Below are 20566 nucleotides of genomic sequence, written 5' to 3' on the forward strand. Positions count from 1 at the left end.
AAACCGCGAGATCATGACCTAAGCGAAAGTCGGACGCCTAACCGACTAAGCCACCCAGGCGCCCCATCTGGTCAGTTTTTTAAAGGCCAAAAAAAAAAAAAAAAAAAAAAAAAAAAAAAGCAGCAGCTTTCATTATGCTCCTCGTTTACTTTATCTAAATGAATCTTCACGATAACCCCACGAGGTCCTATCCTTCCTCACCCCCCTTTTATTTTTCTTTTTAAAAATGAAGAAACAGAGGCTCACAGAGGTTAATAACTAACTCAAGGTCACACCACTAGGAAGTGGTAGCATTGGCAGTAATTTTAACATAGTTCTGATTCCAAAGCTCACGTGCCTATGAGCTTGCTATAGGGTTTCCCTGGCATGGGGTGGGGTAAGAAGGTAATGATGAATACACATCTTCCTATTATTCTGTATGCCTCGTCAATTGGTTAGCCCTGGTCATCTCCATTTTCTTTACTGCAACTAAATAGGCTCCTCTGTTAGAGATGGGTTATCTAAGCATTCTCTTACAAAGCAAAGGACTGAGGAATTTGATGCTCAAAGCAAGATTCATTTTGAATTCTATTTTTATAAGGACAGAGAAAATTCACCATATTGATCATTCAGGAATACCTAGATCAGCCTTGCCCGTGTGATGAGCAGAGATCAAACACACAGTCTTACAGAATACACAGAACCCAGCAGACAACTCAAATATTTAGTGAAGTGAATGAACATTAACTCATTTTCCTTATTAATATGTAATACAGTTAGATTAAATTTTCACACATATGCAAGCGTTAAAAGTATATTAATAAGCAGTTATTCCCTCAAATTCAACATGTGCATGAATAAAACCTATGTGCCATACCTCCTTCCTTTAAAACATCCTTCCAAATGTCTCTATTTGAATGAATAGCATCAACGTCTGCCTATATAACCCAAAGTGAAAACGCAGCCATCTTTGAATTTCTATTCTCCTAATTCTATACTCATTTTCTAAGACATTTTTAATTTAGACTCTTTAATTCCTTTGCTCAGTCCCACTCAATTCTGAGGGGCATTTCCCCCTGCTAGGTTAGTGTCCTCCTTCTTTCTCACAGAAATACCACCACCACCCCTCACTGAGCCTCCAGTCTACCTTCACAACAATGCATCTGGCACCGTGGGACAAGACTCGTAATCCAAAGAGAAATATTGATTTTACAACTCTCGGCACAAAAGGTTTTCATGATTAAATGGTCTATGATTCAACATTCTAAAATCTGGCTCCATCCAGACTCTCTCCAAAATCTTACCTCCATTACTCCAGGTAACTCATCAATGCCCAAGCTCGCTAGGTCTGGTTGCTGTTGGCTTTCTCCAGCCCTTTGCCTTTGCTGAACGCATTTCACCACTGGAATATTGTGCTTCTTTTCTGCTTTCCATATAAAGCAGTCCTACCCATCTTTTGAAATTTGAGTTCAAAGACCACTCCTCCACCAGTCCACACCTGACCTCTGAGCCTGGAAGTAATCACCCCCTCCTCTGATTTCATATAATTCATTTCATTCAAATGAATTTATAATTACATAATTTCAAATTCTACTGGCACTTCTCTTTTGGAAATTAACACTTAGACTATTACAGACTATGCATTTGTGTACACCTTTTGTCTCCTACCAACTGTAGACATCTAATTCATGCACACCTCTGTATCTCCCACAGCATCTAGACCAGATCTCATACATACTATGGATTCAAAAACAATCAGTTGATAAATGTCACACAAAGGCCTTTACACTGAAGGAGAGCACGTCTCCATCTGCACTGCTTAGGTGATCTCTGCATTTAAAGAAAACCAAACCGGAAGAGCCTGACTGGCTCAGTCTGCAGAGCGTGCAACTCTTGGTCTCGGGGCTGTACGTTCAAGCCCACGTTGGGTAGAGAGGATTACTTCAAAATAAAATCTTTAACGAAAATCCAATCATATTTTTCAAGTGTTTGATACTAAGTATGACAAAACCTAACTTCTTTGAATTTTTGAATTGGAAAAGCAGAGGATATGAGAAGAAAATGATATTCATTTATCAGTCAAGGCAGTTTAAGCAGAAAACATTTGTCAAGCTGTCAACACAAGCCACCCTGCACACACAGAACACAAACACATACACAGGCAGCACTCCCAGCATTTAACGCGAGGCCTTACTTTGCGGTAGACTATCATATTCGGAGAACTCTCCTCTGGGTCAGCAATCCCCACTGCTCTTTGATCCCCAGATCCCTGAGCCATCCTGTAGGTCTTCACTCACACTGCAAAAATAAATGAACAGACCATTAAGGCATGACAAAAGTTATATAAAGAAAGCCCTGCAATGCAAAGAAGTAAGTATCTTTTGGCAGGCAATATGAAAATAAAACATGATGAATTTCTTATTTTTCCTCATTAAGCAGTATTTTTAAAAAATCTAGGGGCGCCTGGGTGGCTTAGTCGGTTAAGCGTCCGACTTTCNAAATTTCTTATTTTTCCTCATTAAGTAGTATGTTTTAAAAAATCTAGGGGCGCCTGGGTGGCTTAGTCGGTTAAGCGTCCGACTTTCGCTTAGGTCATGATCTCGCAGTTTGTGGGCTCGAGCCCCGCGTCGGGTTCTGTGCTGACTGCCAGCTCAGAGCCTGGAGCCTATTTCAGAGTCTGTGTCTCCCTGTCTCTCTGACCCTCCCCTGCTCACGCTGTCTCTCTCTCCTAGAAATAAATAAAAATATTTAAAAAAAAAAAAAATCTAGGGATCACTGGGGTCTTGTTATCCACATACATTCTTTTAATCCCAAAGCAACATGTTCTTTATCTTCAGCCCAGAATCATGTACCCTCGAGGTGAGCTTATGTCATCTTAAATAATCTCCTGAGGATAGATGAAGCCATTCCTTGTGGTGTTGATTTTGTCTTACCAAAGCTCACTTCTTGATTAACTCTATGCACTCAAATTTGAATATTTACCTGGGAAATGCAAATCAAAACCCCAAGGAAAGACTGCTTCATACCCATGAGGATGGTCATTGTAAAAGAGAAAAACCTCAAATGAGTGTTGCAAAGGATGTAGGGAAATGTGAATGCTTGTACCTTGTTGATAGGAATGTAAAATGGCTCGGTCACTATGAAAAAACAGTTTGGTGATTCCTCAAAATTTAAACCTAGAATTGCCATGTAACTCGAAAATTCAACTATACCCCCAAAGAACTGAAAATAAGTATTCCAACAAATACTTGAACACAAATGTTCCCAGTAGCACTATTCGCAATAGCCAAAACATGGAAACAGCATAATGTCCATCAACTGATGGATAAACCAAATATGGTCTCTCCCTACAATGGAATAAAGTTCATGCATAAAAGGTAATAAAGTTCTGATACATGCTACAACATAGATTGATCTTGAACACATTATGCTTAGAGAAAGAAGCCAGACACAAAGGTCACTGCAATGGACTAAATGTTTATGTTCCAAAAAATCCGTATGTTGAAATGCTAACCTCTGGTTTCATGGTATTAGGAGATAGAGCCTTTGGGAGCTGATTAGTGCCCTTATAAAAGAGACACCCCCCCCCCAGAGTGCTCCCTCCCACCATGTTAGGACACAGCGAGAATAAAGTCACCCATGAACCAGGAAGCATACCCTCACCCCACACCAGATCTGCTCAAGCCTTGATCTTGAGAACTGTGAGAAATAAATTTCTGTTGTTTAAAAGCCAGCCAATCTACGATATTGTTATAGCAACCTGAACAGACTAAGACAGTCACATGTTGTAAGAGAACAGACTAAGACAGTCACACATTCTAAGATTCCATTTATGTTAAATATCTAGAATAGGTAAATCTGTAGAGAAAGGAAGCAGGTCAGTAGCTTCCAATGGCTGGGCAGAGGATGGAATGGGGCCGTTGCTTAATGGACATGGTGTCTCCTCTGGGATCATGAAACATTTTTGAACTAGATAAAGGTGATGGATGCAGAACACTGTGAATGTATTAAATGCTACTGAAATGTATGCTTTAAAGATGTTAATTTTCGGTTCTGTAAATTTTACCTCAATTAAGTAAAATGAATTCTTTTTAATTCGATTTTTTTAAAAAGCCTGAAAAGATAACAGTGACAACGTATGGAATATTTGAGTAAAGAAGTTCAGTTCTTGGTACCACACTATATTTGCCATGTGACTTTGCACAAGTTCAATAACCTATTGGGTTCTCTTTGTTAACTTCCTTTTAAAACAAAATGTTGAACGCCTGCTGTGTACCCAGAATCACGCCAAGGCACCTCTCTCTACACTGCTCTCACCAGTAAAATGTGACTTCTACGGAGTATTCACAGGTAAGGGTCCAATAAACTGAGTGTAAAGGTATCATATAAAGCCATAAAAGTCCTATACAAATGTTATCTCTAAGCTAAGAGCCTGCCCGGGTTATTTGCACAAAATTCACAGGCCTTTCATCAAAGAAACTTTTACAAATATCATACTTGACAGAAAAGGCCATTTCAATTTAAAATAAAAGCTCAGGAAATATTTTATTATAAAATAAGTTGGTACCAAAGGTCATTCCATAAAAACAAATTGAGGCAGAAGATGGGGGAAGAGATAGGAATTTGTCATTTGTGCAAAGAACTTAAATATCCAAAGTATACCATTTGACTGTTGCTTGCTTTCTTCATCATTTGCGAATTAAGATGCGTTTTAAAAGTTAGATTACATGATGAGATAAAGAACATTCTCTTATCTCTACATACTGTAATATCAGGGGTTCTATGAATATAGTGCTACTTGGAAACGCTGATTATTAATTCCAATCAGGGGCTTTTAAAGTTAAATGAATAACACACTGTTTTATTTTGATAAACAGCTACTTCTTTGCCTACTCCTTTGCCTCAATGCAGAATATGACAGAGCATGAAACATAAAAATGGAGTCCATTTATGGATGCTCATTTATCTATGTGACAGAGGCATTTTGGGTTTCTGGCTTTATTTTTAAACGAACGCTTGACTCTAATGAACATATTATCTCCCACCTAGAAAAGTGTGTTATAACAACAAGGTTGGAATGACCTAGAAACAATCCTGTCAGCCCTGCCTTCGCCTTTCCCTGGCCAACTCCCCCAACACACACACACACACACACACACACACACACACACACACACTTCAAGTGTTATAACAGGCTGATGGACCAGGACTAGGACTTCAGACTATCAAGTGCAGGCAGACAGTCTCCCTGTTAGGATTTCAGTGAATCCAGGATATAGTAGAAAACTTCTAGTTTTGGTTCCTCTAGCAGCTCAATGTCATTTAACTTTTCTGTGTCTAGAAAGAATCATTGAGAAAATAGTGATATAACCACTTTCTAGCCCACGTGTCAACAGATGTTAGAGAAACGGGATGCAAAGCCTACAGAGGTAAGGGTGTCCTAATTATATTCATTGACTAGGAAGCTAGGGCTCGTGACATTAAATGGCTAGATTCTCATTCATTGCAATATATGAAAGATTTATTATTTTTTTAAGTTTACTTATTTTTTGAGAGAAGATAGAGCACGAGCAGGTGAGGGGCAGAGAGAGAGGAAGGGAGAATCTCAAGCAGGCTCCGCGCTGTCAGTGCAGAGCCCGATGCAGGGCTAGAACCCACAAACCGTGAGATCATCACCTGAGCTGAAATCAAGCAGACACTTAACCGACTGAGCCACCTAAGCACCCCTAAAATATTTATTTTGAAATGAAATATAATAGAAATGAGCTGGGAATATTTTAAATTTCGTGATAGTGAAAACCAAAAACTTCTTCATATTATTTGTACTACATGTATGTGCACATATTAAATAATTCAGGGCCTTTTATTTTAATATTTAAAGAATTGTGAATGCTTTTCTGAAAACACACAACTACATTTCAATAGAAAGAAAACACATTAATGATATTATTTGCCTAAAATGGCTTACAGCTAACCAAGCGGGAAGGTGAAAACATGTTCAGGGCTTGATTTTTGAAATCCCCTAGAAGAGGCAGACAGGTAGCACAGTGGTTACAACCTGGCATCTGTTATCAGACAGATCCACATGCAAATTTAGTCTCCGACACTTCCAGGCAGTGTGATCTGGGGCAAGTTACTTCACCTCCCTGTGCTTCTGTTTCCTTATCTGTCACCATAGTCCCAGCATAGCAGAAAGCCTTATGAACTGGGTGGCCCGGTTCTCCCACCTGATGTGCAATTAACTAGCTTTCAGAACTGGGTGAGGCCACAGATTCCCTGGACCCCAAGTGGACAACAGCTGGAAAACCCCACATCTCCAGTGTTTCTTCTGGTTCTGTCCTGGGACCTCAGAACGTTCCTTCAAATGCTCATCAGAATGTTCCATACCCGCTCTCTTTACCCTAGCCCAGGTCCTCCATTCATGGCTGTACTTGTTCAGTACTCACGCTGAACTTGTCAAGGAATCACCGGACTGATGGGAGTCAGGCATCCTCTCCCAGACTCAGCATACCCATCCTTGAAGCAATTTCTGCAATACCACCACCCACCACCAGGGGCAGTGGGACACACATTTCTTGGAGCATCCACTCACAAGGTGAGCTGGAGATACAAAGAAAAATTGGACACAGATGCTCTCATTCAAGTGTTGAGAGTCCAGGAAGGGTGACAGACACATCCACAGAAACAGGAGGTCGTAATGTGGGGGTGTTTGGTGATGCCGGCACAGGGCAGAAGCTGGCAACTGAGAGCAGAGCAAAGGATGAACAGGAGTCTGGGGGAGGCAGAAGAGACCATGCGTGCCTAGGGGACAACACAGGCATTAGGCATGGCCACGCGGAGCCCCAGAAGCTGTAGGCACCCAAAAGAAAAAAACCATGAGGACTGAACTGATCTCAAGGAGATTAAATGGAACAGTTGAATGTGGGGTGAGAACTAACAGGGCTTTGCACTTCTCTTCGTTTACTTGTTTACCAGGTATCGTCTCTACCTCTGTTAAAGCCAGTTGTGCTTGGGCAGAGTCTTTGTTGGGGGGTGGGGTTCACCCTGGTATCCCCAACATCTAGAACTGGGTGTGGCACATAGTAAGTACTCAGATTATTTTTGAATGAATGATGGAATTGATAAGATTCTACCAAGATGCAGCATACTCCTTCTGGAATACTCATCTGGATAACAAGCCATTGAAACTGCCCCACAAAGAAGGCTCTTTCTCGATAAAGACCTATGTACAGAATGACACTTTTCCCCAGAATTTATTGATGTGGGTCAGCTCTGAACTCAGGAATCCACTTTTGGAACCCATGAGCAATTTAGATAAGAAGGAACGTGTGGGAGGATGGAAAGTATAGTGAGGAGAGACCTTGTTAATAACAGAACAATTGAGCATGTATGATTCAAACTCTGATTAGTAAATCTTCTGCAAGTCGGGACTGCAATTTACTCCAAACTTCTACTGCATTCATAGCTTGCGGTTACAACAAATGCCAGCTGTGTTCCTTTGTAATGCCAGCCTCTCTGGAGCAAGCAAAGACTAGGGTCCAGCAGATAACAATGCTGAGCCCAGCAGGTAGAAAGACCTCAGTGATGTGGAAAAGGAAGTGGCTAAGTCAGACAGGAAATAGCATCTCAGCTCTGGCCACACCAAGACTGTCTTGGCAATTGACTACCTTCCCCCAACTTCCAGCTCTTCACCTGGAATATGAAGAGTCCTCTACTCTGCAGAGTTGCTTTTGAAGAGGAAATCAGATAAGGCCTGCAAATTCCCTAGTGCAGAATGAATAGAGCAACTGACCAGCAGTCTGGTTTCTAGCCAGTATTTGGCCAAGTGAAACTCCCAGGCCACCAGCATCCGAATCATTGAAGAAACCCTTCCCCCACCTCAGGGATTCTGAGATGGAGCCATCAGCTGTTTAACAAGCTTCTCCTGTGATCCTGATGTATAACCAAGAAGCAGACCACTGCAGTGACACTCCAATGCCACTGAGATCACCATCACATGAAGCTAAAAGCCTGAAGCATCCTGCCTGTCCTTCTTTGTGCCTCGCCCTCAAAGCCCTATTCAGGGAAATATCTCACAAGAGAGGTAATCAAAGCCTGACTGTAACACAGTCTGAATATTTGTGCTGCCAAATAAGAATTCCTCTTGATGTTATTTCCTCTCCTCCATATTGTATCAACTTCACATTGTACGCTTCAGCCCATTAAAACCCAATGGATTTTTTTTTTTTTGACATCAGCAACGTTAAGCACTTTGGAAAAAAAATTTACAAGATGTGTGCTAGCTCAGTAGTACAAGCTTGTTTATATAGCTCCAATCTGACTGAGAGAACAGGAACCTCCAGCGGGGAGAAGAAAGAACAATGGCCCTGAAAAACAAATTCCTCTTTCTGGTATAGCGCTCTGCCAACGTGACACTTCCTATAAGGATGAGCTCAAAGGCTCAAAGTCCAGCTGCTCAGAGATAGCAAGAGTCAGCTTATGGCCCTACACCAGAGGTCTTAAAGAAGGTGCGAGAGCTCAGACCTTAGGGGCCAATTTTGGTGGCCCTGCCAGGCACCCAGGATTTTACCGGGATATAATCGCTTGATCATTTCAGAATTTCAGTTAGCATTCAGTGGTTCCCAAAAGCTGGTCCAAGGAATTGAACCAGACTAGCAGCCTCAGAATCACCTGGGGTTGATTCTAAAGATCCATGTTCCTGGGTCCCATGTTCCAGAAATTCTGATCTGGTAGGCCTAGGGTGGTCCCTGGAGATTTATCATCTAAACAGTCCCCAGGTGATGTGAAAGCCCAATCAGGTCTGGAAGCCACTGACCTAGATTCTGTGGAGCCTGCCTTCTCTTCATCTAACCCCTTCCACCATCCCATGCTGTCTACTGTCCGGGCAACCGTGCGGAGGTGGGGCTCCTGCAGCCTCCCTTGTATTTAGGAAGAGACTCACTGTACTGAAAAGAGCAAGGGTCCTGGAGTCTAAGAACAGGCTCTCAATCCCAGCCATGCCACTTAGGCTATATGACCACAAACAACTTAGTGCTATACCTACTGAGCCTCTCTGAGCCTTGGTCTCCTCATCTACAAAAGGGAGCAAATGCTGATCACCAGTATCAGGAGTTCTCAGCCTTGTCTGCTTCTTAGAATCACCTGGGCAATGTGCCACGGCAACTCTAACAGGTGGCTGTTGTTATTCTCATGCTACGGATGAGAAAAACGAGGTCCAAAGTTGCCAAAAGTAAAACAGAGTGTCAACCAAGAAACTAAAATCAAAGTCAGGACTAATTCCCATGGCCATACTTTCCTACATGTCTGTCTTGGTCTCCAGGGACATCACCTATAGAAAGTATTTAAAACACAATTTTGTAAGGACACAAAATGTAAACATATATTTAAATATAAAGTAGTTAGCACCTATATATCACATAGGAAGTACCTAGTAGTAGGTACTTCTGGTACATAGTACAATTGGTACTTAGTAGGTCCTCAACTGATGTGTGGTTCCTGCCTTCTACTTCCTAGTGCATCTGTGAGACTGAATTCCCTGTAACAACCCAACCTTAAGACATATAAACAAATACAATCCTCTTTAAGTTGCCACAGCTGCCTTACAGCCTAAGCAAACTAATTTTTGTTAAGAGCTGCTTATAAAGATAAATATTTTCGCATTCCTTATATCAAGCAAAAGTCCCAAAAAATTAAGCTTAGAGAAGCAGAAAGTTTTTCATGTCACAGGATGTGCTTGGCCTTCTGATATGGCTCATGGTCGTATTGCCACAACCACCGTTCAGAGTTCAGGTCCAGCCAGGCATCCTCTCTCACCAGGGCTCTGGCCCCCACACTGCACTGGACAGCCCCAGACCCTGCACATCTCTGCCTTTCCAACTCTTCTTCTATCAACAGTATGCCCACTATGTCCTTCTACCTTGTCTTTGAACTCTGACCTTCAACGACCTTCATGGAAACCTGGCTTGCCCCAAGGACATGCCCTCCCTTGGAGCCCAGTTGTTCTCACCCCACGTATCTCGAACCAGGAAGTAAGGTAAGTGTTGTCCTGGCTCCACATTGCTGCTTCACATGGTTTCCCTCCCGTCTTTCTACATAAATCCCTGCTCTTGTGATACTCAGACCATCTAGCTGCGCCACGTTCTACCCATCCTCACTACTGTATCCTGCCTCCCTTCTTTTAAGCCCTCCCATTTTCTGAGGACGCCTGCCTCTGGTTCTCAGAGGTTTTCTCCATCCCTCACTCCTTCATCAACCTCAGTGACTTGAACATCAGAGTCAAAGACCTATCTGGAAAACTGGTTCCTCCATCCTTCTGTTTCCCCACCTGAACCCTCTTCCTCAGCCACTGTCTCCCACGGCCACATGCTGAACCCCATCATCGGTGGTGACTGGACCACCTCAAACCCCAGGTCACTTACCAGCTCTTTCCAGTTCACTTACTCTACATTCGCTGCACTCATTTTTCAAGCTTATTTAGACATTCAATCCATGGGACTCACAAGGTTTTTACCCCCTTACTCCTCCTCCTCACTCTACCTTCACGTTTTTCTCTCATTGGTCCCACCGTTTTAGCTACTCACAGTCACACCCTTGCAAATACCCTGAACTGCCTCAATATGCTCTTTCTGTGGGAGATTTCCAGGCAAAACTCCAACACTGATGGAACCAGAATATCCACCACACAGTATCCACATAATCTCTGAAGACCCAAGCTCACACCCCAGCAGGCACACTCTTTGTGGTGGGAGTGAGGAAGAACTCACACAACCAGACTGACTGGCTGCATTTTAAATGCATGAGCACAAACTTTAAATTCATCAACAGCGCCCATCAAATCTAGATGTTTTCCTACCAGGTTAGCTCTCTGTTTGTCTGAATTGGCCATCCCATATCTTATCTTTGTTCAAGCTTCACACACAGTTGACATGCTCACTTCAAAATTCATTGAAGAAATGGAAGCCAGCAGTAGGCGAGTCTCTCATCTTCAGGCACCCTCACCTAACCCACCATGTCCTTTTTCTTCCCTCCTGTTGCAATAGAGGAAGTGTTGCTGTATTTACTAAAGAATAATCATTCCACTGTTGCTTTTGATTGGAAGACGACAGAACATTCCTCGTCACTCATCCCCTACCACCACACCAACGGGCCTCCAGCATAACAACAGGTCACAGCTCACCTGTCTCCAAGACACAAACTCTCTGAAGACTCATCTGAAGTCAAGAGAGGAGACAAAAACAAGAACACGGGGGGAATTTGAAGTTTCTAGCAGCTATACCTACAGCAAACACGAAATGCAGTTCAACTCTTGGCCAATTTAAACAAAATCCCACACTAAAGGCCCAGTTACCTTAATTCCCATTACCAGACACACCACACTTGGCTTTTGACAAAAAAAATTACAAGGCATATAAAAGGCAAGAAAAAATACGATCTGAAAGGACAACCAGTCATCAGAACCAGATTCAGGACACAGATGTTGAAATTATCAGACAAGAAATTTTTTTAAACTATGATTAAATATGTTGCAGGTTCTAATAGAAAATGTAGATGGTAATGAAAGCAGAGAGATAGAAATTCTTTAAAAAAAAAAAAGGAAATGCTAAAAGTCACAAACACTGTAATAAATGAAGAATGCCTTCTAAGGGCTCATTGGTAAACTCAAAATGGACAAGGAAAGAATCAGTGCACCTGAAGTTCAATAGAGACCCAAACTGAAACACGAATCAAAACCATGAGGAGATACCACTTCACACATGTCAGAATGACTAAAATTAACAACACAGGAAACAAGAGATGTTGGCGAGGACGCAGAGAACAGAGAACCCTCTTGCAATGTTGGTGGGAATGCAAACTGGTACAGCCACTCTGGAGATCAGTAGGGAGGTTCCTCAAACAACTAAAAATAGAACGACCCTGCGACCCAGCAATTGTGCTATTAGGTATTCACCCAAAAGATCAAAAATACAGATTTAAAAAGGCTATACGAACCCCAATGTTTACAGCAGCATTATTAACAATAGCCCAACTATGAAAAGAGGCCAAATGTCCACTGACTGATGAACGGATGAAGGTGTAGTATATATACAATGGAATATTACTCAGCCATCAAAACAATGAAATCTTGCCATTTGTAATGATGTGGATGGAGCTAAGCACAATGTATTATGCTTAGTGAAATAAATCAATCAGAGAAAGACAAATATATGATTTCACTCATGGGTGGAATTTAAGAAACAAAACAGATGAACATACAGGAAGGAGGGGGGAAACGAAGAGAGGGAAACAAACCTGAGGGCTGAGGGAGGGAAGTGGGCGGGGGGATGGGCTAGATGGGTGATGGGTACTAAGGAGGGCACTTGTTGGGATGAGCACTGGGTGTTGTATGTAAGTGATGAATCACTGAATTCCACTTCTGAAACCAATACTGCACTGCATATTAACTAATTAAAATTGAAATTTAAAAAATAGAAACCCCAAACTGAAAAGAGAGAGAAAAATAAATCTTTAAAAACTGAGACAAAATGTCCAGGAACTATGATACAATATCAAAAGGTATGACATAAGTGTAATTAGGGGCGCCTGGGTGGCTCAGTCGGTTAGGCATCCAACTTCGGCTCAGGTCATGATATCACAGTTCGTGGGTTCAAGCCCCATGTCGGGCTCTGTGCTGACANAATGCTGTCTCTCTCTCTCTCTCTCTCTCAAAAATAAATAAAACATTAAAAAACATTTTTTAATAAATGTAATTAGAATACCAGGAAAAGAAAGAGAAAGGAGAAGAGATATTTGAAGGAATAACTGAGAACATTCCAAAGTTAATGAGACACAACAAACCACAAACATAGAAAGATCAGATAACTACAATCACTGTAAATTTTAAAAAATACAACAGCTAGGCATATCTTTTTTTAAATTTTTTTTAAATGTTTATTCATTTTTGAGAGAGAGACAGAGCGCAAGTGGGAAGGGACAGAGAGAGAGAGGGAGACACAGAATCTGAAGCAGGCTCCAGGCTCTGGGCTGCCAGCACAGAGCCCGAAGCAGGGCTCGAACTCATGTATGAACCATGATATCCTGATCTGAACCGAAGTCAGACACTTAACCAACTGAGCCACTCAGGCACCCCTAGCCCCTGGGCATATTTAAACTGCAGAAAATCAAAGACAGAGAAAAGACCTCAGAAGTCATCACGGGGACGGGGAGGCAGTGGCGAGTGGGGGACCTTACCTATAAAAGAACAAGAATAAGAATTAAAGATATCTTCAGATCAGAAAACATGCAAAAGCAAGAAAGTAAAGTAAAATATTTAAAACATTGAAAGAAAAAAATCAAACTAGAATTCCACATCTAGTGAGATTATTCTTCAAGATGTAGGACAAATAAAATTGCTGAGACAAATAAATGAGGAAGTTTATCATTAGCAGATTTGCCTTTCAAGAAATGCTAGAATTTCTTCAGACAGAGGAAATTACTTAGGTCAGAAACTTGAATCTACAAAATAAACAGCAAGCATCAGAGAGGAAATAAAAGGAAAATAAAATATTTTATTTTCTTATTCTTAATGGATTTTGGAGAAAGGAATAAGACTCTCTTGAACAATGCTCATGGGACAGAAAAAAACAAAACAAAACATTTTTTTTTTTTTAAAGATTAGCATATCAAGGTCTAACACAGAATTCCAGAATAGCCCTTACCAACCAACAAGTTCAAAGGTTGGCAAGCTGGGGCCCAGGGGACAGATCTAGCCTGCTGCCTATTTTTGTATGGTCTGTGGGTTCAGAATGATTTTTACTTTTTGTTTTGTTTTGTTTCTTTTTTTGTTTTTTCTTTTTTTTTTTTTAATGTTTACTTCTGAGAGCGAGAGGGAGGGTGAGAAAGAGAGACAGAGTACAAGTTGGGGAAGGGCAGAGCAAGAGGGAGACACAAAATCCAAAGCAGGCTCCAGGCTCTGAGCTGTTCGCACAGAGCCTGACGCGGGGCCCGAACCCACAAAATGCGAGATGATGACCTGAGCCAAAGTTGGACCTTAACCAACTGAGCCACACAGGCACCTCATCTTTTTTTTGTTTTTTGTTTTGTTTTTACACTTTTAGATGGTGGGGGGAAAAGTTAAAAGAAGAAGAATATTCTGCGACACATGAAAACTTATAAAAATCAAATTTCTGTGTTCATAAATAAAGTTTTATAAATAAACACCTTTGTTTACTTACTGTCTGTGCTGCTTTTGCACTACAACAGCAGAGACGAGGAGCTGCGAGAGAGACCAGATGGCCCACAAAGCTCCAAGTATTTACTATTTGATCCTTTTCATAAAAAAAATTTCCTGTTCCCTGAACAATCCCAACCATTTAATTTTTCAGAGGATGAACCCAAAGTCTGAGAGATCAAATTATACACTCACGTCATCTTGCTGGTTAGTAACAGAGCCAGCATGAAAATTTAGGTCTTCAGTTTCCAAATGTCTTTCCTCCCACGTGAAAGGACTCACATTTTTTTAGTATGAATTCTAAGATCATAGTGTCTGATACTCCTGACTACAGGGACGGCACAGGCAGCTCCTGCCACTCTCTGATTCCACATGATAAAGGCTGGATCACTGCTAGGGAAGAAGTAGGTGTGACGGAGGAGCACTGCCAATTGTTAGACACAAGGGAATGACTAAGAGATAAAGAGGAGGGTGTGTTCCCAGGGGACCCAAAAAAAGAAAGGCACATCTTTTGGCTTTTTTTTTTTTTTTAAGAATGTCAGTTATATTCCTTGAGATTTTGTTGTTTTCTTTCTTCTTTTTTTTAAGAACAGGTAAAACCAGTATCTTTTTACCCTACAACTAGGCATTTAAGCATCAAGCGCATCTCTCCAAGGACTCCATAATGCAGACGTTATACATCCTCCATAATGCATACAGTGCTAGAGAGAGCAAGACTTAACAAACAAACAAAAATACCTATTCATGAAGTTCCTCAGGCAGGAGCAATATAGGTGAAAGAAGTAACAGTTGAATAGGATTCTGAGGGTTCATTACACTTTCATGCATATTCGATGGAAGACAAAAACAGTACAATTAACATGTACCACTTCCTACAAGGAGATGGTCTACCTTGTAACAAAACAACCGTCAGGAACTAGAAAAGCCAGATTAAACTGGAAAAAGGAGTGCTCCTAAGGCACTGGGGACATAGGAGACCAAGATCCAAAAGAAAAGGGAAGTGCAGAGTTACACCAGACATTCCATTCAACTGTTCTGTACGCATCTAGTCAAATTCAACGTCTATTCGTGAAACTACTCTTAGCCAATTCTGAATGTAAAGCAACATGCTTAATCTGATAAAGGATAGCTACAAAACATGACAACCATAATATTTGATAGTCACACTTTGAAAACCTTCCCACTGAGATTAGAAATGAGATAAGCATGCCTGCTATGACCACTTCTATTCTCTGGTACAGTAGAGGTCTAAGCCAACGCAATAGGAAAGAAAAAGAAATAAAAAGAGAGGAAGCAAAGGAAGAAGTAAAAACTGTTTTTCAGGAAATTTGTGTACCTGGAAAAGCCATAATAATCTACACAGAACTATTAGAATTAATAAGTGAATTTAGGAAAGTCATTGGATTCAATGTCAACAAATAAAAATCAACTATATTTCTGTATATCCAGAGACCAACAAGCAGAAAATATATTCAAAATGATATCACTTATAATAGCATCAACTGACTTCAAATACTACGAATAGTATATACTATATAGAAGAAAGAGGTGCAATACCTTTACCACCTGGAGAGATACAGAACACTAACAGAGATAAAAATCTAAATAAATTAAGGGATATACCATATTTAAAAAGAATTTTTTTAACATATATTCATTTTTGAGAGACAGAGTATGAGCAGGGAAGAGCAGAGAGAGAGAGGGAGACACAGAATCTGAAACAGGCTCTAGGCTCTGAGCTGTCAGCACAGAGCTCAACACAGGGCTTGAACGCACGGACCACAAGACCATGACCTGAGCTGAAGACAGACACTTAACTGACTGAGCCACCCAGATGTCCCAAAGGATATACCTATATTAATGAATAGAAAGAGTCAACATTTTTTTTTAACAAATAGTTTNGTTTACTCCTTAAATTGGGCTAGAGATTTAATGAGGTTCCAATCAAAATCTCATCAAAAGAAGATTTTAAAATTTATACAGTAATGCAAATGTCTAAGAACAACAACCAAGCTATTCTTAAGTAAGAACTGGATATACACTATCAGATATGGACTTATTATTAAGCTATAGTAAGACAGTGTGGGATCAGTATAAAAACAGCCAAAAAGAACAAGAGAAGGGGTAGAAAGCAGAGAGGGATCTACATATAAATAATCGCCTGATTTATAATGAAAGTGACATTTCAGGGCAGTGGAAGAGACTTTTCAGTAAGTCGTGCAGGGGTTAACTAGATATCCAGATGGAAAACAAAATAAAGATGGATCTCTTTTTTATGTCATGAATAAAAAAATCAACCTCAGATAGATCTTTTACCCACAGATAAAGGCAAAAACAATAGGGCTTCTACAAAGCAAAGTGGAAAAATAACTTCATGACCTTAGGGTGGGCAAAAATTTCTTCAGCAGGCACAGAAAACAACCATAAAGGAAGAGGTTAACAGATTGGATCACATTTAAAGCAAGATCTCCAGGGGCGCCTGGGTGGCTCAGTCGGGTCAACTTCAACCCAGGTCATGATCTTGCGGTTTGTGGGTTTGGCCCTAGCGTCGGGCTCTGTGCTAACAGCTCAGAGCCTGGAGCCTGCTTCTGATTCTGTGTCTCCCTCTCTCTCTGCCCCTCCCCCACTCACACTCCATCTCTCTCTCTCTCTCTCTCTCTCTCTCTCTCTCAAAAAATAAACATTAAAAAAATTTTTTTAAATAAATAAAGCAAGATGTCCTATTCATCAAAAGAGTGTCAGATAGCAAGCCACAAAATAGGAAAAGATATTTTAAATACATATGACTGGGAAAAACACTTGTATTCAAATTTGTTTAAAAAAAAAAACTCCTACAAGTCAATAAGAAAAAGACAATCCAATTTGAAAATAGGCAATAAACCTGAACAGAGACTACAAGAGATTAAATGAAAGTGACAAAAAAAAATATTAGAAAGACACAACATCACTAGTCACCAGAGCAAATCAAAACCACAATGAGACACCAGAACACGCCCACCATAAAAGCTAAAATTTAAACGAGTCTGATAATCCCAAGTGCTGACAAGTACGTACAGAAACGGAAACACTCACAAAGTGATGAGAGGAATATAAAGTGGCCGAACCACTTAGGAAAACTCTTTGTAGGAATTTACTAAAGTTGGACATACGTGCCCCACGCCCCAGCGAACCAGTCTTTCGTGTGTACCAGAAAGAAATGCACTCATATGTGCACCAAAACCACATACAAAACAGTTCACAGCAGCATTCTTCCTCAGAGCCCCAAACCGGCAACGGACCAAATGCCCATCAACAAACAGTAGATGAACACACAATTTGTAAAACATTACAAAGCAGCTTGCTGCCCAGCAATAAAAAATAAACTGCCCCATATCACAACATAAACAAGGTTGTACCTAAGAAGCCACAAAAAAGGAGGTGTGTACATATGTGTGTAACTCCATATATATTTCATACATTTCAAAAATTGGAACACATGGTATTAGCAATTAGGTTAGTAGTTACCCCTGGGGAAGGTGGGGGTGCAGTTACTGGGAAGTGCATGAGGTCGTTGCCAGGGGACCGGTAACATTCTACCTCTTGATCTGGGAGTGATAACACGGATGTATTACTGTTCATTTACTGAGCAATGATTTGTGTACTTTTCTGTGAATATCTTATCCTCTAAAATTGTATGTTTAAAAAGGATAGCACAAATATCCGGGGGAAGGATACGGCATCCCCTGGTCTCAAGGTGGCACATGACCCGTCTCAGGTATAGCCATGCAAAAGGTCATATGCAAAAGGTGATATGCAAAAGGGTTGTAGGGATGGTGGAGGAGCCAGACATCGTGTCTGTCACTACTATGTACATTCACTCTGGCCTTTGTGCAGCAGCTACAGAACAGAAGCAGTAATCCTTGAATGAGGGAGCTGGTATCGAAAGGAAACAAGAATAGAAATAAATAGTTGAGGAGCATCTGGGTGGCTCGGTCAGCTAAGCATCCAACTTTGGCTCAGGTCATGATCTTGTGGTTCCTGGGTTTGAGCCCCGCATCTGGTTCTCTGCTGAAAGCTCAGAGCCCGGAGCCCGCTTCGGATTCTGTGTGTCCCTCTCTCTATCCCTCCCTTGTTCATTTGCGCTCTCTCTCTCTCTCTTCCCCTCTCTCTCTCTCTTAAAAACAAACAAACATTTTTAAAAACTTTAAAAAAAGAAACACACAATTGAGTGAATTTTTCACGTTATCCAAAAACTTCATTTTGGATAATGAAAAATTTCCAGCTCTTAGAAAGCATCTCAGAACTCTCAGACAGTGCCTGAAACACTCTGCACTTATTCTACTGCCCAGCAAATGAAACCCAAAGTTCATCAGTGAGGTTAGAAGATTGAGGCAGCTACTTCTGGTTGCCCAGTATATTTTTTGCTATCAAATGTCTTTCTTCTGATAGGGAAGGATGGGCCTGTGAACTCTTCTGGCCAGAGGATGCTGTATTGACCAGACATACTGATTAGATCAAGCGTATAATTGGGACCAACCAGGGACCTTCCCTGAGGCTGAGATAAGGAGACTGGAAGAACGAAGACCCCTTCCGTGTGAGGGACAGTGTGAAAAGGATGTGAGGGGAGGGATACTTATGACCATCTTCTTTTTCTCTAGTGTCACCAAAGGAGGAAGTCAACACCATGAGGTATCAAGCTAAGAATGCCGATACTATCACTTAAGTCTTTGAAGCCAGCCATGCCTGAATTCCCAGATGTATGAGACACATAGGTAGTTTCCTTTTCTTGAGTTGGTTTAAGTTTGTTTTAATTCAGTACTTTTGTGTGTTTTTTCTATATGCCAGAAAGCCTTGAATCTCCATTGTCATTACCACCACTTTATGTATGTGGCATTCAAGTCCTAATAGACTGGCCCCAATTTTAATATCTAGTCTTGTCAACCAGGGTACCTCTTCCAAGACCAACAACACATCCAATCTCAACCCCAAATAACTTACCCCCACCAAAGAGTCCCAATAAGCCAAGTTCAACTTAAACCAGTCTACTTCCAAGTAGGTCTTTGACAGCCAACAAGTCATTCCTGTTAAGGATAATTAAAAATACAAGAAACTGGGGCTTAGACACAGATTTTTGTAAGTGGGGTGGGGGGAGGTTGTAAGGCAGACGACAGGCAGGGGAAGTGGTTTCTGCAGAGAAGCTTTTGAAAGCTACAGGAAGCCAAAGAACTCAAAACCTGGAATTGACAGCATATGCCTTGGCATGAAGCTTGATACCCGACGCATTGGGGTGAGACATCTGAGAGCTTCCTAATCAGTTATGCCGAGCAAGTTAAATACGGTTTCTCCCAAGATTCATCCATTTTGCCCTTGAGCCACAGGAAGATCCTGGAGTCCGCAGTCAAACTCACAGTCAGTAAAAGGCACTGAATGTCTAGACAGAGAGCCTGACACGGTTCAGGAAAATGCCCGTTTGCATGGGAACTGTGCATGGCTCTAATAAAGCAAAACTTCTTACAAGCACTTCACTGCAGAGGCGTGATCTGGAAAATGGCAAGAACTAGAAACCCGCTGTGGCATACCCTCTGATGCCAACATAAGTGAGGAAAATGTCACTCACAATCTACTTTGTTTTCTCTTTTTGCTTTTGGTATATGCAGATCTTTATTTTAAACAGTTTCCCTTACTACCTAGATGTGCCCTGTCCCTGCTGCCCCTCAAGTTCACCAACATGGACTTCCTGCCTGAAAGGTTTTTAAGGACCTGATTCTCAAAAGGGGGATATTCTTTGCACACTTTGTCACCTGTGTCCTTTTACTTACACTGAAATGCCTCAAGCACACCCTGGCCACCTCTGTTCCCTGCTCCCATCCCTACAAGCCCCAAAGCCATTGGTTGTCTAAAGTCCATTTTGTCCACTCAACATCTTCAATGAAATCTCTCTGTAATCTCTCCTCCATCCCATTTATCTGTGTTTATCTTACCACATCCTGTTTCTCTTTCATCCCCTCTCCCCAGAGAATTTTAAACTTCTTGATAACAAGAGCCATACCTGATTAATTATCATCTAGAAAAAGGTGATCAATAGTGGAACCTATCGCCAATAAGGACACGCCAGGCAAAAAGCAAGGAAGAACGGCGAGGACCTTAAACAAACTGTGACCTGGGGAAGGAAGCCCTCCCTGCCCAGCTAAGAACTCACTAAACCGGAAACATCCAGGAACAATCTCTCTGTTGATAAGGCCCTCAGCAATCAGTTTCTCAGCGTTATTCTGCACTTGGGGAGAACACAGATCAAAGGTGTTAAGCTACTTTACCCAATGTCATAGACCCCTGGGCTTCCAGCAGAAGCCAGCAGCCATGCCCATAAACTATGTGCCTTTCTAAAAGTTAAAGTGCCTTCCC

General features: G+C 41.3%; 1 protein-coding gene across 5 annotated transcripts in view; it reads right to left on the reverse strand.

Moving 5' to 3' along the window:
* Window positions 1-20566, reverse strand: part of RGS6 (regulator of G protein signaling 6) — a 594402-nt gene that overhangs the window by 542153 nt on the left and 31683 nt on the right. For all 5 annotated transcript variants that reach the window (XM_077750704.1, XM_077750703.1, XM_077750707.1 and 2 more), the window contains exon 2: window positions 2174-2277. In XM_077750704.1, coding sequence (XP_077606830.1) covers window positions 2174-2257 — 84 coding nt within the window. In that variant the 5' untranslated portion in view covers window positions 2258-2277. The remainder of the gene's footprint in view (window positions 1-2173; window positions 2278-20566) is intronic.

This window comes from Crocuta crocuta, unplaced genomic scaffold (assembly GCF_008692635.1).
Source record: "Crocuta crocuta isolate KB4526 unplaced genomic scaffold, BGI_CrCroc_1.0 scaffold186, whole genome shotgun sequence".
NCBI classification, from domain to species: domain Eukaryota; kingdom Metazoa; phylum Chordata; class Mammalia; order Carnivora; family Hyaenidae; genus Crocuta; species Crocuta crocuta.